The sequence below is a fragment of the Engraulis encrasicolus genome, chromosome 23, assembly GCF_034702125.1.
Source record: "Engraulis encrasicolus isolate BLACKSEA-1 chromosome 23, IST_EnEncr_1.0, whole genome shotgun sequence".
Taxonomy (NCBI): Eukaryota; Metazoa; Chordata; class Actinopteri; order Clupeiformes; family Engraulidae; genus Engraulis; species Engraulis encrasicolus.
In genome coordinates, this window is record NC_085879.1 from 45,405,596 (window position 1) to 45,428,095 (window position 22,500).

General features: G+C 44.5%; 3 protein-coding genes across 3 annotated transcripts in view; all 3 read left to right on the plus strand.

The window, feature by feature from the left end:
- The window catches only part of kif7 (kinesin family member 7), a 60,171-nt gene extending 55,649 nt beyond the window's left edge, over nucleotides 1-4,522 (plus strand). The window contains exons 25-26 of the mRNA XM_063189961.1: nucleotides 731-943; nucleotides 3,954-4,522. Coding sequence (XP_063046031.1) covers nucleotides 731-943; nucleotides 3,954-4,522 — 782 coding nt within the window. The remainder of the gene's footprint in view (nucleotides 1-730; nucleotides 944-3,953) is intronic.
- A 1,869-nt stretch (nucleotides 4,523-6,391) lies between these two features.
- tssc4 (tumor suppressing subtransferable candidate 4) lies at nucleotides 6,392-11,445 on the plus strand. Its single transcript, XM_063189962.1, has 5 exons — nucleotides 6,392-6,588; nucleotides 6,718-6,787; nucleotides 7,085-7,458; nucleotides 8,155-8,382; nucleotides 10,494-11,445. Exons 3-5 carry the CDS (start codon nucleotides 7,209-7,211, stop codon nucleotides 11,255-11,257), a joined length of 1,242 nt encoding a protein of 413 aa, XP_063046032.1. The 5' UTR covers nucleotides 6,392-6,588; nucleotides 6,718-6,787; nucleotides 7,085-7,208; the 3' UTR covers nucleotides 11,258-11,445.
- A 9,585-nt stretch (nucleotides 11,446-21,030) lies between these two features.
- The window catches only part of ano9b (anoctamin 9b), a 44,846-nt gene continuing 43,376 nt past the window's right edge, over nucleotides 21,031-22,500 (plus strand). Inside the window, exon 1 of the mRNA XM_063190669.1 lies at nucleotides 21,031-21,227. The gene's annotated coding sequence lies outside the window, so the exon portion shown is untranslated. The remainder of the gene's footprint in view (nucleotides 21,228-22,500) is intronic.

Here is a 22,500-nt window from a genome sequence, read left to right on the forward strand (position 1 = left end):
TGTGTGTGTGTGTGTGTGTGTGTGTGTGTGTGTGTGTGTGTGTGTGTGTGTGTGTGTGTGTGTGTGTGTGTGTGTGTGTGTAAATATGCATGTGTGTGAGTTTGTGTGTGTGTGTGTGTGTGTGTGTGTGTGTGTGTGTGTGTGTGTGTGTGTGTGTGTAAATATGCATGTGTGTGAGTTTGTGTGTGTGTGTGTGTGTGTGTGTGTGTGTGTGTGTGTGTGTGTGTGTGTGTGTGTGTGTGTGTGTGTGTGTGTGTGTTGGGTGTGTGTGTGTGTGTGTGTGTGTGTGTGTGTGTGTATGCGTGTGTGTGTGTGTGTGTGTGAGTGTGTGTTGGGTGTGTGTGTGTGTGTGTGTGTGTGTGTGTGTGTGTGTGTGTGTGTGTGTGTGTGTAAATATGCATGTGTGTGAGTTTGTGTGTGTGTGTGTGTGTGTGTGTGTGTGTGTGTGTGTGTGTGTGTATGTGTGTGTGTGTGTGTGTGTGTGTGTGTGTGTGAGTGAGTGTGAGTGTGTGTGTGTGTGTGTGTGTGAGTGTGTGTGTGTGTGAGTGTGTGTGTGTGTGTGTGTGTGTGTGTGTGTGTGTGTGTGTGTGTGTGTGTGTGTGTGTGAGTGTGTGTGTGTGTGAGTGTGTGTGTGTGTGTGTGTGTGTGTGTGTGTGTGTGTGTGTGTGTGTGTGTGTGTGTGTGTGTGTGTGTGTGTGTTGGGTGTGTGTGTGCGTATGTGTGTGTTTAGAGCAAATGGACGAGGGTTTGGCAGGGAGGCAGCGTCAATACGAGACCGTCATCCACAACCTGAACAAGGAGCTCAGCCACTGCAAGGCGGCCAATCAGGAGCTCAGCCTGAGGCACAGGGAGCCGTGTGGACCAATCAGCAGCCAGCACGGGGACACGCCCAGAGGTCAGGCTCAACAGGCTGTTCTGATGCATTCTGTTCTGTTTCTATTCAGCATAATACTATTCTATACATAGGTTTCACGTTTACAAACATTCATGTTACGAGGAGGGGCAAGACGCTAAGCAGCCAACCACGTGAGCAAATGTTTTCGACTGACAGCAGTTTCCACCAATCAGAGGCTGAAGAGTGCATAGCCAAATTGGGGTTAATTATCTTACTCAAAGACAAATCAATGGAGTCAGGCAGAGTGGGACTCGAACCGGCAACCTTCGAATTTCAAGACTCCTCCACCACCTGGGTGTGTAGCCGGAGGTGTTTACAAACGTTCAACTCGTGTATTCTGTTCTGTTCTGGGGTCCGTTTCTCGAAAGTGTCTTTGCTATCGTCGTTAGCAAAGTCCTTCGTAAGAGCGACTCAACTCTCTGTCGACAGCGACGCTCACCACTAAATCCAAGGGAACGGTAAGACGGTCTTAAGGCGGTTAGCAACGTCAAGAATCGAGAAACGGACCCCTGTTCTGTTCTATTTAAAGCCATAGCATCATCTACCACCAAGTAGTCTACCCGCGGGGAAAAAAAACGGGCATGTTCACAAAGCTCCGAAAATCAGAACATTTAGAATTTGATTGGGCCGTTGATGCCTCAGGTGGTGGAGGAGTCTTGAAATTCGAAGGTTGCCGGTTCGAGCCCCGTTCTGCCTGACTCCATTGATTTGTCTTTGAGTAAGATAATTAACCCCAATTTGCCATCTATCAAACATCCATACTCTTCAGTCTAATTATCATTTTTACCCTTGAGCTCATGAATCAATGGTAAAAGCTGTGTGTAAATGCAAGTGATGATCAGGACAAAAATATTTACAACTGCCGTTCTTTTTGTCCATGAGCCTTGTCATGTCCTTACAGCTGATGAATTGATGAATGGGCACAATTTCTATAATTTTTTTTCACAAAAATGGCCATGCGGTTAACATGTTAGCATGTACAGCAGTGTTAATTTCGTCGGCTTTTTTTGATTTAGTCTTAGTCTTAGTCACAATGACGAAAATCAATTTTAGTCTTAGTCATATTTTAGTCATTGCCTTCCCAATTTAGTCTTAGTCTTAGTCAAAATGACGAAAATCAATTTTAGTCATAGTCAAATTTTAGTCATTTTAGTCATTTTAGTCAACATTTCAAATTTTAGTCATTTTAGTCAATATTGTGGTGTAAAAAAATAACCTACAATGGCTATTGTTATTTCACAAAGTATTACTAATATAGCCTATTGCAGCAAATATTCACCTTGTTACTTGGTCATTTTCCACCAAAACCCAAATCAGTCATTTCAACATCATAGAGCAAAAGAGCATCACACACACACACACTTCCAGGTGCAGGCTGCTCTCTCTCTCTCTCTCTCTCTCTCTCTCTCTCTCTCTCTCTCTCTCTCTCTCTCTCTCTCTCTCTCTCTCTATCGTGCATTAGAAGCTGCTGCATAGCCTATTATAGGCCTATTTGATTTTGAGTTTGATCACGGAGGAAGCTACATGCTCTTCTTCACCTCTCCGCGTGACTTAAAGCCAGATTGCCGGCAGTGGGAAGACCAGACATCCCAAGTCTGCATGAAGTTCAATAAGTCTCCCTGATAGTGGCTTCCCGATGACCACGAGTCAGATAAAATACTGCTGATGTTAGACTATGCAAGTTAGCGATTTTTGTTTTCAATTGGCAATGCGAGCAGAGAACGATAATGACTCGTGCGGCATGAGTGGAATAGGCTTAAATAGATTGCGCGAGCACACTTCGTATGCCCTGCAAAAGTCCGAGGAGAAATAGTTAGGCACGTTATGTTAGGCAGGCAGGGGTATGCAGACTGGACGATATAAAGGACACGCACATACAAATATGTAAACTCTAATGCTGTTTTGTTTGTCGGGGATGTCGAGGCTCGATACGCATGACCTGAAAAGAGTTTTTGGAACTTAGGAAGGCACTGCAGACGCATGGAAATGCTGTCGACTTCCTTAGCTCTTTTAGCGTTGCTCTCGACGAGAACAAGTTTCAAATCTCAACAGTTTAAAACTCCTCAGCGATCGCTCATCCATTGATTCTTTTCAAAACTAGGCTACAGTCGCCGTGCCTCTGTTACTTTAGACAGGCCAACTTTCCCCCTGCTGGCGCGCACTCCCGCGGTGACTTATATAAATAAATTCACAAATCCGACCTTCATGATTTGCTTGCGAACTGCCTACTCATATGGTTAAACAGCAAATATAGCAAACATTACAAAAAAAGATCAGACAACGAACGCCGGGCTAAGACAGCCTAAGTGAAAAGGAGAATAGTGGAAGCTCGAGGAAGTTTAGAATGACAGTATCAGAGGAGGATTGGCGCGACTGTCATTACCTACTGCAGAAACACATGTCTTCGTCATGGACAAGAGGGTTGTTGAACATGTTTCAAAATGAACACTTCCCTCAACGTTGGCTATTTTTGCTCTTTCTCTGGGAATGTTTTAGGACCTAAACTCAACTTAAATGGACTCACTCAGCTACTAGGCTACAGAACTACTGACTGAGTCACGCCATGCACTGGCTGCCAGCAGAGACAAGCGAGGCATCACAGCGTGAGCGCGCAATCACCTATGAAGTTCAAGACACTTAGGCTTATATTACAATTACAAATAACAAATTAATTATAAATAATTATATATTTTTAATGTCCATTCGTCCATGGCTTGTAAATTTCGTCTCGTCTTAGTCTCCTTGACGAAAATATTTTTTTATTTTCGTCATATTTTGATTTGCTTGAGGCAATTTTTAGTGCGTCATCGTCTCGTCATCGTCAAGGGAAAAATGGGCGTTGACGAAATATTTTCGTCATCGTCGTGGTTGACGAAATTAACACTGATGTACAGTATAACTGAGATACTGGAATAAGGTTGCGGGCAGCCTGCTCTGCTCCTGTATTGCGACTTCCCTACGAACATTCATATGACATTTGAACGTTTATGAACTGCAAAATAGTGACAACAAAAGGTATTCTATCTCTGCTCCTTCCTTCTGCTGTGCTCACCGTGACTAAACATCGCCCCCGTGTGGACATCTGTGTGTACTGCAGGCGGCAGCGGCGGTGGAGTCGAGGCGAGAAGACCCATGAGCATGGTGGAGGAGACAAGCAGCAGCCGTAGGAGCACCCCGGAACCAGAGAGGAGGTCGCCGCGACCCCCGCAACAACACCCCGAACACCCCCAGACGCACTCCCATCTTCACCCAAGCCCCCACCCCCACCACCCCCACCCCCGAGACCTGGTGCACGCGCCCCTGCCCCCCACCTGGCGACGCTCGTCCCTCCCCACAGAAGACCACCTGGGCATGGAGGAGCTACGCCTCCGCGCCTCCGGAGAGCTCCCCACCAATCGCGTGCTGGCGCCTGGAGGCGGCGGCGGTGGTGGTGGTGGTGGTGGCCTGGGATTGGTCGGTGGGGTCGGGGGCGGGGGCGGGGGCGGGGTTGGCCACTGGGGTTCCGGAAGCGGAACTAAAGGAGCGCGGCAGAGAGAGAGGGAGGTTCTGCGCAGATCCAGCATGTGCACTGTGGCCTCGCCGGGAAACACGACGGGGTACATCGACGTGCGGAAGAACCCTGTTTAACACATACACACACACCACGCGCCAGACACTATGGACTTTGGAAAAGAGACAGTGTGTGTGTGTGTGTGTGTGTGTGTGTGTGTGTGTGTGTGTGTGTGTGTGTGTGTGTGTGTGTGTGTGTGTGTGTGAGGGTCAGGGATTGTCAATTAAGCACAGTCTCTAGCCCAGCTAATGCTGTTAAAATGAACCCGGGCTATGGCAGGGTACAGTGACGTATGCTAGAAGAGAACCCCGCCGCGTTACACAAACGTCACACACTGTGGACTTGGAGTGCGTGCATTTGTGTGTGGAGGTGCGCACATTAAATGTGCATGTGTCTGCGTATCTGACGTGTGTGTCAGGGATGGGACTTTCGGCCCAGCCTGGTGAAATATGAAAGTGTTTTATGCCGGACACAACATAACAATTACATGTTGAGTGTCTGGGAAATATTGGCTTTTTCTTCAGGGGCTGGTAAAAGTTTACATTTTGCAATGGTGTGTGTGTGTGTGTGTGTATGTGCGTGCGTGCGTGCGTGCGTGTGTGCGTGTGTGTGTTTAATACGACACTATTTCCCAGCAGCCACTCTATTTTGGTACTGAACATTCTGTTTGCCTTCCTCTCTTAATTATGTAAGTTGTAATATGTCCTTTGTTTGTCAATTCATATGTGTTTCTCTGTGCTTTTTTATATAAAATATGCCTTTTATACCAAACTCAAAACATACTGACTTCATTTTCTTCACTTGAAACCACTTCGTCTCACCATACAACAAAGAGGTTTAAAATTAGGAGGAGGAAAAAAAAACAAGACAAGCCATGACAAATGTTTTCCTTGCTTCATGCAGACTGATGAAATGATAGCGTTTTCACAAACAACTGGTGCTGCCAAGCCTCATTATGCTTCTCTAGAACTAGTCCAATAAAGGCAGGATGGCAATTTGCAAAAGGTGTTTTTAAAAATGTAGGCCTATGCTTTGTACATGTGTGTGCCTTGTCCAGGTTATGATGAGGAGGATATGTTGATATTTCTTCAGAACTCCATACCTTCATTGAATGGTGCAACAGAAAGGTAGCTTAGTCTATTATCAGTTTGAGTGCCGAGAATAAATCTAAATCTATGCACCTCCAATCCCGTAGGTGGTAGCAATGCAAAGCTTTGGACTGAAATACACGAAACTCTATGACAGAAGGAAGGCTGCAGACGGTAGGTCATGTTAAGATTGTGCTTAGCCTTTTAAAGAAGAGTATTTTGAAGATCCGATATGACTAATTGAATGAGAGTGATATTTTTGCAGCATAAACTAATGGTGAACCATAATTGTTAAGCTGAGGATTTCTTCAGATCCCTAGTGCGCCTAAGCGCCACTACCTGGTTTGCTAAGATGCTAGCTAGTGTTAGCAACTGCGCAGTAAGGCAACTAGCTCTACACGAGCTCAGATAGCTGTGTTTTCATTGCATTTAGACACCGAGCAATGTACATGCCACGCTATGTCACCATCCCATATATATCCCTTTTCCAAAATGGCAGGATGGTAGTAGTAGCATAGTGAATTCAACAGCTTGTCGTGGCAGACTAGCTGTACTGCATCTAACTGAGGCGGATCTAGTTACATGTGCTCACATAAACACAAACAGTTGACGCATGCCATACCGATTGTACTGATGTTTGTGTACCGTAGTTGTCTGTGACACGTGGTTGTCGACGTGTTCTGATTCTTTCCTGGATAAGGTTGCCTATCTTTGTGAAACACTGACCCTGGCAGCTTAACCGAATCGTTTATTAACTGGATTAAGAACTACTGTGGCAGCTCAATCGGCTGGGTGGTGCTGTCTGTCAGACAGAATACAACTAACATCTGTCAGTTTCAACAGATCTCGTATTTCTACTGTTGCACCGACGGTGAGGCAGCGGAATCAGCCGTTCTGTAGTTCGTTCATTTATTCTTTCCGCGCGGAGACCATGGCTTCTTCCTCGGCCGAGTTCTTCTTCGGGACGCTTGGAGAGCGGGACCTGGATGATGCTGCTTCATGCGAGATGCGCTTCACCATGAGCCACTCGCAGAATCTGTGAGTCAACAGCTCCCGTAAGATACCTCCGTACACAACAGACCACATACAGTCTTGCCACAGCCACTGCATGTTGTCTGACTTTGTGTGTGTGTGTGTGTGTGTGTGTGTGTGTGTGCGCGCGCGTGTGTGTGTTTATTTTGCAGTCTGAAAACGTTGCCGATATCACGACCAATCTGGTGCAAAGAAGTGGCAGGCCAGAGAATCCCAAATAAGGTTGGTTGGTCTGTCTTTGAAATTCACATACAGTATTTATACAAGCCGGTGAGATGGAATAAAGACGTCTTTGGAAGACGAAGTGTCTACTTGGCCAAGAAGCATATAGGGGCAGAGAAACTAGATTCATAATTCTTATTTGATTCATTGACAAACTGTTACATTAAAATGAATAGTTTCACCTGGAGTCTTGTTGAAATTGAAGACTCAATTTTTCCACTTCCTAATTTTTTTGAGATGTATTTTCTTTTTCTCTTTTCTATTCTCTGTTCTCTCTATCTCGGTGCATTCCTTTAGCTCCTGTCCCCATTGATTGCTTCTGGGCACATTCCTGTTCCTATTGGTTGCCTACAGCTGCGCTGACCTCCAGGTACACTCTCATTGGTGAACCGTAAGTGCTCCTGACATCCCATTGGCTGTCATGGGTGATCCAGAGGGGCCGGGGGAGGCCCTCCCCAACCGGCTGTCCAATCGGGACACCATACAGCTGCCTGATGAGCTGTCACTGAGCGACTCGGATCCGGAGGATTCCCTCTCCATGCCGTTCGCTCAGCGTGTGGAGGACCTGTCCTCTTCCTCCAATGACGACGACGACGACGTCATAGAGGTCAAAGGGCAGAAGTTGCGAGGGATCGCGGCAGTGCCGCCGTTAGGCAGAGGCAGCAGCGCTGGTAGGTCTCTGCGATTAATCGAACTAATACACTTGATGCAACAGTCAAAGGAACACAACTGAAACAAGACCAATCTCACAATCATAGCAAACTTAAATGACAATACAGTCAAGCCCCCCACATTTGGGCTTGCATGCCCACGGGGACCCCGGTTCGAGTCCGGCCGGAGTCATTTCCCAATCCCACCCCGTCTCTCTGTCCCACTCGCTTCCTGTCACCATCTCAGACTGTCATATCAAATAAATGCATGAAAGCCCCTAAAAATATATATTTTTAAAAATGACAATACAGTCAAGGACGGGACAAGGGACCACAAGAATGCGAGACTTGCACACATGTACTGTAGATCCTAACAAAACAAAAAAAACACAAGCTAAACGGCAATAAAAGGATTTTAATTTTGAATTTTATGGACACATGGGCACCATATTTAAAAGCAATGGCAGTGCTCTGTAAGAGCTGATTTTAAAACATTTTTTTTTAAATCCCACATCGCTCCAGGGACTGTCACCAATACCCTGTAAATAACTAAGTTGCTTTGGATAAAAGTTAAGCTCAATGTTTACCAGGGACCGTGCATAGCATACAATTGAGCCAGAATATAGCCACAAGGCTATTTTTAATCTGTAGCCCCAATACAATATTTGATATTAAATGTAATGCAATGATATTTCCTTTTTTCTTTGACCCTCCGAGGTGACGATGACAGCGGAGGTGGTGGTGGCGGCGGTGTGTTCCAGTTGCGAGGGGGCAGTCTGGGCTTCTCCGACCGCAGTCGCAACATCTTCGAGAGCCTGGAGAGCGCCGTGAAGCTCACCTCCGCCCAGCTGGGAGACGACAACGTGCTCAGCGGGACCTTCGCCCGGCCCGCGCCCCCTTCACCACCGGGAGAACGGAGGAGCTCAGGCCGCCAGTCACCACCAGGTACAAACACACACACACACACACACACACACACACACACACACACACACACACATGTACAGCCGTCTCCAAAAGTGTTGTCGCCTATCCATCTGTTTGGAATAATAGCTAATAACCTGACTTTCAATTAATCACTTGGCTTCAGAAGTCACTCATGAAAGCTGCAACCCTCCCGAATGAAAATGTATGTACAAAAATAAATTTCATGCACCAAAGAAAGATTGACCCTTTAATGAACACAGACAGGGCAGATTTTCACAAGACAAAAGTTTTGTCGCCTATCGAACATAATGTGAAAATGAGCAGATAAGTCACTTCAAAACACTTGAAATACGCAGATTGGGTGTCATACTTAATCACTGAATCACTCTCACCTCTCCAGAAAATCAACTTTGGCCTTAGGTGTATGTTTAGGGTCATTGTAATCATGGAAAGCAACTCAATGAATTTCAATGGAGTTCAATGAGAGATGGTGACATATTTGCTATTCGTAGAGCAATACATTTTTAACTTCATGATGTAATCAATGATAAAAGCCCTCACACACCAGCAGCATGCATGCAGCTCCACAGAAGAGCTGTATCACTCCCATGTTTGACTTTAGGCACCATTTATTTTTTATAAATTCTTCAACTTTAACACCAAAGAAGTATCTCCCACTGTCCTGTCTCAAAAAAGCCAGCTAAGAGTATGTCAGGCCTAATTCTGACAAAAATGAAGGCTAATGGGACTCATACTCTGAACTCAAGATTCCAAGATCAACCATTTTAGAACTGATGGCATCAAAACTGTATGGTGTTGGAGATTAAGAATATGAAAAAAGAGAAATGGTGCATAAAGTGAAACATGGTAGGGATACAGCTCTTATGAAGAGCTGCATGCATGCTGCAGGTATTTGAGGGCTTTTATCATTGATTAAATCTTGAAGTTAAACATGTATTGCTCTACGAATAGCGAATATGTCACATTCTCTCATTGATCTTCATTGTTTTTCATTGTGTTGCTTTCCATGATTACAATGACCCTAAACATACACCTAAGGCCAAAGTTGATTTTCTGGAGAGGTGAGAGTGATTCAGTGATTAAGTATGACACCCAATCTGCGTATTTTAAGTGTTTTGAAGTGACTTATCTGCTCATTTTCACATTGCGTTCGATAGGCGACAAAACTTTTGTCTAATGAAAATCTGCCCTGTCTGTGTTCAATAAAGTGTCAATCTTTCTTTGGTGCATGAAATTTATTTTTGTACAAACATTTTCATTCGGGAGGGTTGTAGCTTTCATATGAGTGACTTCTGAAGCCAAGTGATTAATTGAAAGTCAGGTTATTAGCTGTTCCAAACAGATGGATAGGCGACAACTCTTTTGGAGACGGCTGTATATGCACACACACCCATCCCCCGTCCAGACAGGTGGAGCTCAGCCTGACAGTCACCACCACACGCGCGGACTAACACACACACACACACACACACACACACACACACACACACATACAGACACACACACAGACACACACAGACCTCTGCCCAGAATGGTAGAGCTCAACCCGACAGTCACCAACAGACACGCACACACACGCTCAGGCTCTGTTCCAAATGAAAGGCAGCGACACGATGACTACCTCCCACTGTTTTAAGTGAGCTTTATAAATGAAGATTGCTTACTTACTAACTATGATAGACTTCCGTCTTGAAGGTATCTGGTAAGGTATTCGTTTCGAACGGCACTAACCAGAGTGCTGCCCTGCGGCGTCTGTACGTATTTGCTGTTGCTGCGTTTCTACGGTTGGAGTTCAGTTCTTCACATTAGCGTTTAGCTTACGTAGGCTAGTTGACTGGTGTAAGACCAACAGACGACGGAAGCGTAAAATAGGCTATAAATAGATCTAGCGACACCATGTTTAGATACTACAATGTTAATTTCTCGCTTCAATTTTAATATCTAGGTAATTAAGTGTCAGATTAAAAGCCCATTTTAAGGTAGTATATCGGGTGGCAGCCGTTGAGAGGGAGGTGGCGCACAGCATTTTGGGTCATAGGCAGTAGTTAAGTCAGTAAGTCACACAACTGACAAAAATAATTCTTACTTTTGACTTTGACTTTCGACAGGTGGCAGGAGTCGGCACCAGTCAACGTCCCCCAAACGGCAGTCGGAGCACTCGTCTCGCCACAGCCTGAGCCAGCAGCAACACCCCCATCGCCACAAGGGGGCAGCGAAGGGCTCCGGCAACAGGGTGCCAGACTACCTGGAGCACCCCGAGCGCTGGACGCGCTACAGCCTGGACGACGTGGCCGAGACCAGTGACCGCCACAACAGCCAGGTGGCGCTCTCCTTCCTGCAGGACCTGCGCAAACGTCGCGAGGAGAGGGAGGGCCGCCACGACAGAGACGACGACGATGAGCCGTTCGTGCCCTCCTTCAACCAATCACAGGCGTCCGCCGATGGAGGCGGAGACCACCAGCAGCAGCAGCAGCACAAGATTGTGTTCTCCAAGCCCAAGCAGCAGCAGGGCTCCAGGGAGGAGGCAGGGGGCGGTGGCCGGAAGGGAGCCCCAGAGAGGAGGGCCAGAGTGGGGCTGCTGCACCTAGGCGAGGAGGAGGATGAGGAGGACGCTAGGCCCGACGAGGCGGATCGCCAACACTCAGTTTCTCCCTCCGCCAATAAGGGGGCTCGGAAGAGGAAATGGGCTCCAAGCAGGAAGTGGGGGCAGGAGGATGAAGATGATGATGATGAGGAAGGGGAGAAGGAGGAGGAGGAGGAAGAGGGGATGGCAGATAAGCCGGGTAGCGTGGCTTTCAGCATCAGCAAGAAGGTCAACCGCAAACACATTCGCAAGATGGCCGAACCACGGCACCATGATGAGGAAGACTAGATAGACAGACAGACATGACACACAAGCGCGCACACACACACACACACACACACACACACACACACACACACACACACACACACACACACCAATGCCATGATGAGGAAGAGGAGAACTAGGTAGGCATCTTCCTCACACTACAGCGAGTGAGAATGCAGCCAGTGCAAAATCATCACACACGCACGCACGCACACTCACACACACAGATTAACACAGGAGAGCTGATTGTTAGACCAGTGCAAAATCATCACACACACACACGCACGCACATACACACACAGATTAACACAGGAGAGCTATAACCCTGAGCGTTAGACCAGTGCAAAATTCCAGAGAGCCAGTGGTATAGCCGGTCCGAGACAGTCCTCTGCTTATTGCTAGTACAGTCGTAAGGAGAGAGACTGTAGTCAGTATTTTTTTAAAAAAAAATGATACACATCATACACACTAGATGCACACACACAGCGAAGGCCTTTCCTTATGTGAGCGCGCGCACACACACACTCACACACTCACACACACACACACACAAACTGATGCCCTTTCCTTATGCAGCTAATGCATAAGTGCTACAGCCTTCAAAAGTGATGCGGTAGCCAGTGCAGAACGCAAGGCACAGAAATAGTCTCTACACACACACACACACACACACACACACACACACAAACCCTTCCTTCCCCTCGCTCCTTTCTCCTAGTTCCTAAGCCTGTCTTCTTTGTGTGTGTGTGTGTGTGTGTGTGTGTGTGTGTGTGTGTGTGTGTGTGTGTGTGTGTGTGTGTGTGTGTGTGTGTGTGTGTGTGTGTGTAATGTATACGGTAGGGTTGGTTTGCTACAAGTCGCATGGTAGGCATATGTGTATGGTTTAATTCAACTAGCAATATTGGTTAAAAATCTGAATTTATGTGGACTGGAAGTAGTTGATTATCTTATTTTCACATTGTTATAAATAAATGAATTAAATTTGACCTCAGAGATTGTTCATGTCCATGTCTGCCATTTTGAATTTCCAGAAATAGTCCTTTTTAGCTGCAAAACGTCCTGTACTTTATTCGTACTAGTAAATATTAGTTTATTACTTTGTAAATATCATGAAAAGATCAAATTTGGCAATAGGCTGCAGTTTCGATGAGCAGCATAGTTGCAATACCTAATCTGCCCACCGTCCCACACAGTGCACCTTTGATACTGAGGGAGAAGACTTGCCTGGTTAACACCAGACCTAATCACAAGTGAGATTAGGTCTGGGGAGTTGCCTATTGTAAATTCCGTATGGGGCCGGAATACTTGGCTATTATGACACACTGCCCTGCTCTCTGATTGGGCAGAGAAACTGTTAAGGTCGGAATGCTTGGCCATTATGACACAGATCCCATGATCTTGTACGTTATGAGTCATCCTCGCCATACAGTCTTTCAGATCGAAACGATTGTGTAGAACTAAAAGCAGTATGGGAGTTCCCAGGCTAGGAGAAGACCACATGGGTTTCACAGTAGGGTGATTCCAGTAGTTGGGAACAAAAGTCTCAAATGGTTGTTTGAACCTGACATGGGGTTCCTTCCAGTATTTTAAAGGGACACTGTGTGAGATTTTTAGTTGTTTATTTCCAGAATTCATGCTGCCCATTCACTAATGTTACCTTTTTCATGAATACTTACCACCACCACCATCAAATTCTAAGTATTCATTATGACTGTAAAAAATGCATTTGTCATACATGAAAAGGGGGATCTTGATTTTGAATTTCCAGAAATAGCCATTTTTAGCTGCAAAAATTACTGTACTTGGGCCATACTCGACAATAATAGTTTATTATTTAGTAAACTTTCATGAAAAGATCAAATTTGGTAATAGGCAGCCCAGTTTCAATGAGCAGCATAGTTGCAGTACCTTTTTTGACCATTTTCTGCACAGTGTCCCTTTAACTCCTGTCCTCCCTCGTGCTTGTGGCCTTGTGATGACATGACAAAAATCTTGCAAAAACGGAACTGAAAGGTCATTTTCTCATTTGCAATCAGGATGTTGAATGGGGGGGGGAGAGTCCCCAAAAAATTGTTGCGGCTAGGCTGACGGCAGAGAAACTATTGTTTTCTCCACCGGGGCGGGGCAGGGCATCAGCGAAGCGCATGGCGACAAGCACAGGTCAAGGACGGGGGTTAGGATAATCCAGGGGTGGCAATTATTTTGGCCCAAGGGCCGCATTGGGTTTAGAAAGTTGACCAAGGGGCCGGATGTCGTAGGCAATTTGCCCGTGTCAAGAATAAGATATGGTGTACGCCAACATAGTTACACCATTGTCAGTTATGCCATTCCTATTAATTGTATCTAGATGTACTTTAGTAATCTTAGGTTTCCAAGACCCTTGTTTTAGGTAGCGCATTTAAGAATGAGTGGCCATATGAGTCTGCATTTTATTTCTTGGAAAGGCTCTGAGGGCCGCATGAAATGGCTGAGCGGGCTGCATGTGGCCCCCGGGCCTGAGTTTGCCCACATCTGTGTTAGGATAATGGAATCAATGTACCCGATGTGTTCAGTAATGGCAGAATAGAGATGTTGAACATTGTTGACACAGAAGGAGAAGACCGTAGTTGTCGGGGAGCCAGAGTCTCAAGTAATGGGTTGAACCTGACATGGGCTGCAACAGACCTACGTCTTATTAGTGTTTTTCTTGTTAACTTTGTCCCAAAGGATGAATGATTGCAGGATCTGCTCTGCCGGAGATATTGCGAAAAGAAGTGGCCATTTTAGTGTATGCCTGCATCATCCTTTTTTTTCTTGAAGAAATTAAGAAATCCTCAGTGGGTTGGGTAAGCCATCTGTCAATTAATGCAATGCAATCCAGATGCAAAAAAATAATATTAATTGTGACCAAGTATTGGTCATGAATAGACACAAAGTTCATAAGAAAAACACAAGTAAACAAAAGTAAACCGTGTTGGGTACAGACTAGGGGTGTAACGGTACACAAGAATCACGGTTCGGTACATACCTCGGTTTTAGGGTCATGGTTCGGTGCAGTATATGGGAACAAAATAGAAAACCATTTTCTTCCTCAGCACGTTGTTAATTTCACCAAAATATTGTCGAAATACAAATGAAAAAAAGGAAATACATTCAACCTACTACTTTGGGTCTGAGATTTCATCAGTGTAAGAAATAGCACTATCTTTTCAAGGTTTCAAAAATGATGAAGCCTCTACACCTGATTTTTTTCTTGCATTCTCTCTCAGGGTTTTGCACAAGCCTCTGCATGTAGTAGCAGCATAATGTAAAAATATGAACAGAGTAGCTTTTTACTCAACCTTTCAGTACTCGGTACAGCACTGTTCGATTCTGTACAGGTCTTGTCGGTATGGTACGTCGGTTCGGTTGGATATCGTTACACCCCTAGTACAAACCATTTTCTTGAGACTTTGTCTCCAGGAAGCAGTAAAGATGCATGATGCCCTCTGTTAGTCAGTCCCTCCAGGAAATCGCGATGTTGCGATCGCGTCGTTTTTCGCAACTTCAATGAATTCCCGCGAATTCTGCGCGAGAGCGCAACTTTAACCAATCACCGCGATTTCCCGCAACTTTGAACACTTTGAACCAATCCATGTTGCGCTGACTTCACTGACGTCGACAAACTTCCTTTCAAAAAGTTGTCGGTGAGGGGGAAAAAACTAATAAATACGAATGTAGGAAACGCCATGTACTCATTGCGCGTCTGCTCGCATGTTCACAGGAGGGAAAATGTATGACTAGTCTGGCATAACCAACAGGCCTACATTTTTTTTAAATGTGCTAGGCCTACATAAATATATAATTAACACTTCATGACAGTCATCTACATTACGCCAAGTATAGGGCTCCTACAACAAGATGTGTTTTTTTTTTCTAAAGCGGTCCACCTGCTGGACCACTTTGGTGTTTGACTTGTGCGCATACAGAAGGCAACATTTTCCCTCCGAATTGAGATGCGCAAATGCCTTGTCCACAACAAAGGAGTAATTTCCATCCTTCATTGTGAATGCTGCGTGCGTGCCTGGTCGATATAATCTCTTTCGCGCAAATTGGGCTATGGCTGGATACGAGCACTGGTGACCGTGGTGACCGTGTCGTCAAATCACTTTCGTTTAACCTGGCGCGGTCAAACGGTCAAGGAACACTGAACATGAATAAAACCAGAACAGACACGTTGGAAAGCTGTGGGAGTAAGTTGGAAAACTACTTTCTGTCTCTCCCTCTCCTTCTCTCTTCCTTGCGCAATAGACGGTAGGCCTATTGATTGACAGCTGAGACCTCCGTTCTGCAGGCGACGTGGTGTTTTATAGATAACAATCTCGTCGTCTTTTATATTCACAAGAGCACCAAAATTAATATAATTTCTGAGCATTATTCAGCAAGCACCCTTCACAACAGGAAATCTGTGAACTCCATCCTCGTTACATTGAATGATGATCATCAGCCGTTAATTTAAAGCCGGCTGACGGCGCAGGAGAACAAAAAAAACCTAGGCCTATGCCTTCTTTCGAAAGCGACCCCTCCCTCTGCTTTTATTTGTGTTGCTTTTGACAAGCTTGAAAATTAAACGCCGACACAGGCAGGCTATGTGTAGACGACTCACATTAACCAGGATTTCAGTCACAAGAGTTCACGTCACGCACCCTCTTCAACTGTGGACATGCCCAATTCCGCCCGCCTACTTATAGGCCTAGTTAATTATGTAGGCCTATCCACTGTTTAAGTAGGGAATGGATATCGATATGATAAAGAATTATGCTTACAATTTGAAACGGTGATGACATTTAAAACAGAGTCAAACGGCCATAAACAGCATTGTAATGAAGGGTGTCGTAATGGCAGCATGAAAGAGATGGAACTTTTCACGACGACATTCTGGCTAAAAACTCGCCCTGGCCGCTTCCCTGCTTTGCTTAAGGACCAAAATTATAATATAAAAATGGAAATAATATAAAAACACCAGAGGACTGGAATGTGGCAGTGTCCTTTACTTTCAAGCGTGGGGAAACACATTAAAAATCGCAACAAAAATCACACCTTTCACTTCATGCCGCAACAAAATCGCAACAACACAGTAAGAAGCTCCGCAACTTTTATCGCGATTTTCTGGAAATCCTCGTGCACCATCTGGCAATTCCGACTGCGATTTTTTGAGAAAATGCCCGCGATTTCCTGGTGGGACTGATTAGTCTTTTCTAGAGCAGTGGGGTCAAAGACGTCCAAAAAGGAATTGTCATTCAGTGTAACGGATACCTTCTGCTGACTGTAACTGTAAAAAACATGACTCTTTTTATTTAATTTTCAGGTGGGTAGAAAAAGTATAGCAAAAACAAAGTAAATAACAATTGAATGACTAATGTACACCAAAATAAACAAAAAATAGTTTAATAAAAAAAATCGAAATAATAATCGAAATAAACGATATTCCCATTAGTTAAGAACATTATCGTCTATTACATTGCTGAACTAGTATATTGTTGATGTTTTTATATTTCCCAGTGGGGTGCTGGCTCGATATCTAGACTATGGTTGTGAAAAGTGATGCACAGAAAATGACCCATGTTATGGGGGCCTTTGCTAGCCTGGGCGAAAAGCTGACTGTTGACTCCGTCAATCAGTCTGGCAAAAGCCATGAGGAATCCGTCTCCGTGGAGGGTGGGAGATGGTCTGATCTTACTCCATCATTTAAATTAATTGAAGTTCCAAACTCAAATTAAAACCCATATTGTGCTTTATTAGAATGCCTGTTACGTTATAGCGTCGCAAAAGCACACAAATAACAGAACGAAAGTGTGACTATAGTTACCTTAACCAATCAGTAACAGGGCTCGCGGGTGAGTTCTACGTCACCACTCTCAACTGTTTGCTGATTGGCTAAACACTGAGAGAACCGAGCTCGAGGCTTTTGCCAGACGATGTGCGGAGCCAAAATCTTTGGGTGGAGTACATGAATGGCGTCGCCAGGCTAGGCCTTTGCTGGAATCTACCGGTATACAGTATAGAAGGAATGGCTTGTTATGGTACAGTTGTGGAACCCCTATTGTTGAGTACTGTAAAGTCATACTCAAGTGAAAGTATGGGTAGGCCTACCCTTCCAAAATATTACTTTGGTAAAAGTTCAACTCACCTTTTAAAATTCTATACCTAAAGATAAGGTAAAGCCATGCATGATGCCCTCCCTCCTCTCTACTTTTTCCTGAACTGACCTGTTCCCATTGGGCAGTGACAGTGGACCCGTAGCATAGAGCACTAACTTAGAGGGGAAATTGCTCCCACTGCCTCAGTAAAATACTTGGTGACTATGGTTGGAAGACATTTTTATGTCTTAATGGGGGACCTTCCTGGTAAAATAAAGGCCAATAAAATCAATAAAAATGAATGCTACTGTTTAAGTTTGTCTGAAGTGTCTTTGTTCATCTGGTGTTGCCTTTGTAGAAGATATAAAAGTGTGTTTTGTGTATGCCGGACTAATTCAATGTATGACCTTCCATGCCATTAGTGTCATGATACAGTAGGTAGGCTACGGACAGGCCCGCCGACAGGGGGGGACAAAGGGGTATGTTGTCCCGGGCCCAGGAAGATATGGGGGAAATTCCCATGGGATGGGAGTCAAAATTTTAAAGAGGAGCGGGAATGAAAATGAACGAGAGCGGGAATGCTCGCTTAGTTTTTCATTAAAAAAGTCTCGTTTTTTTAATGAAACGGGAATGGGATTGATTTTGAGTGGGAGTGGGCAGGACTGGGAAACATTCTTTTCAGAAGTGGGCGGGATGGGATTTGTGTCTTTTACTCCAGTCCGGGATGGGACGGGATGGGATCTTTTTTCTGGGACCGGGATGGGACGGGAGGGAAAATCCACTCCCGTGTCATGTTCTAATTGGATGTTCTAAGTGGGCTCTTTCAGATGACTTTGTCCTGGGCCCAGCAAACGCTGTCAGTGGCCCAGGGAACAGAGTTTTTGCATTCCAATATGCAGACTCCCCTCCTCCACTTGTGCTTGTGGACTGCTGTTTCGCTGATGTCCCGCCTCTATGGAGAAAACAGCCACAACAACTTTTGGGGGACTGTTCTTCATTCACCACCCCGATTGCAAACGAGGAAATGACATTAGAAATGTGATTTTGCAAGATACTGAATTAATTATGTGACGTCATCATGAAGCAGGCAAGTGAGCAAGGTAGGATGGGAGTCCTAATATTGGAATCCACCCAGAGTTATTGCCAGGGCTGTGGTCAAGTCTACCTTGATAAAGTCCAATACCAGACTAGTCAAGTCCCAGTATGAAGAGGTTCGGGTCCGAGACAAAACCCAGTCCAAAAAGATTCGAGTCCAAGTCAAGTCTGAGTCTGTCAGTCAGTGTTCAACAATGAAAAGGATGAATGTCAATTCTGCAAATCAAGTCAAGTAGGTTTTATTGTCAATTTCTTTACATGCACTGGTCATACAAAGAATTTGAAATTACATTTCTTGCTTTCCCATACAGACATAGAGTCTGTCAGTCAGTGTTCAACAATGAAAAGGATGAATGTCAATTCTGAAAATGTTTGAAGGTAATCTATATGCCATGCATGTGAAGACAAACTTACAGTATATGTTATTGGATTTCAAGCTCTATTTTAGTGTCTATGATAGCCAGTGTCATATTAAACAAAATTAAGACAGACGCCGGTGATTCCAAATACAAAGCAAGAGTCCAACTAATAGTGAGTACAAGACAAGTCCAAGTTAATAGGTCCAGGCTTTGAGTACTACTGTATATTACCAGTTAGTCTACGTCCCTTGTGGAAGTCTGCATTTCACTTCATGTCAAGTTGTGCTGTAATGACATCCAATAAAATTGATTTATCATCTGCATTTCTTTGCCTTGTATGGTAACCCAACTGTATGACTACTGTGTTTCATCAATTGGTGTGTGTGTGTGTGTGTGTGTGTGTGTGTGTGTGTGTGTGTGTGTGTGTGTGTGTGTGTGTGTGTGTGTGTGTGTCATGCATGGGTGTGTGTGTGAATGTGTGTGTGTGATCTGGACTGCGTTGGTCTGGTCTGTTGACCTAAGAGAGCTGTCTCATTTGCCTGAGTTGATTGCACCAGTGAAACCTAAACGCATGCAAATCACTAACACCGCTGGAGCACGGCATGTTATCAGTGGAGTTGAAGGGACAAGAACAGGCAGCTATTGATGGAGGTGCTTCATGCATGTATTGTGTCAAGACCCAAGTTTGGGGCCGGCCGTCCAACTGTGGTGCTTCACAGCTTTGGAACCAGCTTCCAGACGACGTAAAAAATGCACCCACTATTGATAGCTTTAAATCTAGACTCAAGACAAAGCTGTTCTCAGATGCTTTCCCCTAGCTCAAATTCTTATTTTTTATTTTTTTATGTTTATTTTATTTTTTATTTTATTATTGTTATCATTTTACCTTATGTTTTATCTTAATGTTTTACATGTTTCTTTGACTCTAATTTACTGTAATTCCTTCTTTCTTCCATGTTTCCTTTCTTTTTTGCATCTTGTGAAGCACATTGAGTTGCACCTGTGTATGAAATGCGCTATACAAATAAACTTGCCTTGCCTTGGTGTGGGCACTTAGAATGTATACCAATATGAAGCCTGCGCTTATTTGTGTACTATTAAAATGTTATTCTGAGGTAAGCATATAGCCTACTCTGGCCAAAATGTCATGTGGGGTGAGCATTTTTTTTGGTGGAGGGCCAACATTAATAGATTGAAAGAAGAACATTTCTATTTCATTTTTTTTCATGAATTTGTAATTCATTTGATCTTTTTCATGGCATATTTTTTGCCCAACCCTACCACTTCCCTAGAGATAATAACATTTCCCTGCCATTGCTGGCCCTTTAAATCGCCATCCTTGGTATGAGAAGCATTTAGCGGGTCAAATTCATTACAATATCCACCTGCTTGCTTGTGTTCCAAAGCCTTTCGTTAAAAAAAAAGAGAGAAAGAAAAAATAACTAAATATAGCCTATAGCCAGCAACATCTCTTCTTCACAGTAATTTCAGTTTGAGACCTTAAGCCCTTAGGCCTGCCTATCAGTCAACAGTCAGGGAGATGGTCAAAATGATACCCTACTGTTTATGGTCCCTCCATGCCAAAATACTGTGACTTCAAAGCTACCAGTATGTGATAATGGTCTAAACCAGTGTTTCCCAACTTCGTTTGTCTTGCATACTCCCTAGGCCTTTTGTCATACCATGAGTATCTTCTTTTATCCTAATGTGACTATAATGCATGTTTGATGTTCTTAGGCCTACGTTTCTCCACAATACTCCTACAGTGTGCTCGCAGACTTCTTGTGGCACACCCCTGGTTGAGAATCACTGGTCTAAACTAAAAGGTGTTCCTGAAATGACTTTCAGCAAGCCTAGTTGAAAATGTAGGCTATGGGAAACTCATTGTCATGTAAAATGCAAAATAGGCCTATCTAGTGGAATGGTTGTGTGGAGAAGAAGAATAACCTGTTACATAGGCTAGGCCTAATATAGGCTATTGAGATTGTGTACCAATGAGTATCTATAGCCGTTTTGCCTTTCTTTCTTTCTTTTTTTTTACTTGAAAAAATAAGAAATCATCACGTGGCCAAACCATATTTCAATAACACCCTGTGCGTGTGTGGACTGTGTGCGCATTCCCGGGACCATCTCCATTCAGCGCCCTGGCCACTAGAGCCGAGTGACATCAGCTCCAGATAACTGCTCCATAACTTCACCTTTACCTCTACCTGTGCCGCCACTCGCACAGAAAGCGCACCTGAATGCGGAAGTAACCTATTCATACAGGGATCTCTCCGCGACCTGACTCGTGTCTATGGAGGTTGTTGAATTCCTGCCCATGATGAATGTTTTGGACAGCGCGGTGAATTGAAACTGTGGACAGCTAACTCTCAAGGTGAAGAGACGCAGCCGAAGAGAGTGTTCTTTTTTCCGAGGATGTTTTTCAAAGAGTGGGAGGTAAGGAGCAACTTCCCTCTGTATCCGAGCAGAAAACAAAGTGACTCAGGCTATGCAGCGAATACATATTATTTTACACAGGTAGCCTGTCCTTGCGGCTGAGTGTTTTTGAAAATGGTCGTGTGACCGACCAGTCGATGGCTTGCTGTAGTCTAGTTTGCCATAGCCTATATATTTCTCAGTCATCGCGCATGAATGCGACACAGAGCACTAATAGCCTAATTGAGCCCACCAAACATTCCAGCGCTGCCTACCCTAGCCCATCAAAGGCTAAATCGTTTTGACAACCTGTTTCCTCCTCCCTGGATTCATACGCTTCTACATCTCCATCTCCAAGCTATAGCAAGCCATTTCTGTCCGTCATGATGTTTAATAATCAGAAATAACAGCCACCTTACCCCTTCCTGTAACTGTAGCCTATGGCTTTTGGCATGCATGACAGCGACGCAACAGTTGTGGGTAGGCTATATTGGCGGCATAGGTATCACTTGAGGTCTCACGCAGGTGTGAGAATTCTATCAATATAATGCGTGAAAGGTTCCAAAACCATTAAAGGCCAACATTTTTCAAGCTTATGATAACAAATAATAACAACATTAAACAAAAAATAAGGAGGAGACAAATACATGAATATGATAGATTATGTTCAACATCTGTATCTGCCTGCCTGCCATATGTAGACTATTTGTCTGCTATAGACCTAGGCTATGTCCTCTATTTGATCTGCTATGTATGCTATTTATGTATTTGTATTATGTAGCCTACTTGTCTGCTATCCGTTTCAAAACACAGTTTCAATCAGGCACACGGTCAGGATCACCAGTATCTTATAGTCTACTCCATGTGCTCATATTCAATGTTTTTGCATTTCTGCATTATAGTCCCAGTCTTGTGATAGAGGATCTCAGGAAGTTGGCATTGCAACTGAAACTATTGAAAAAAGCAACTGAAAGTGACTCTGACTGGTAGCCTACAGTAGGCCTATACTTCATGTTTGTCTTGTGTTGAAGTGACTGGAAAGTTTGGGTCAGTGGTTGTTGTCCAGCTGTGACTTAAGCTGTGTGTGTGTGTGTGTGTGTGTGTGTGTGTGTGTGTGTGTGTGTGTGTGTGTGTGTGTGTGTGTGTGTGCGTGTGTGTGTGTGTGTGTGTGTGTGTGTGTGTGTGTGTGTGTGTGTGTGTGTGTGTGTGTGTGTGTGTGTGTATGTGTATGGGTGTGTGTGCATGGGTGGTTTGGCTAAAGTAAGTGATCATGTGGACTGCCGAAGTCACACAC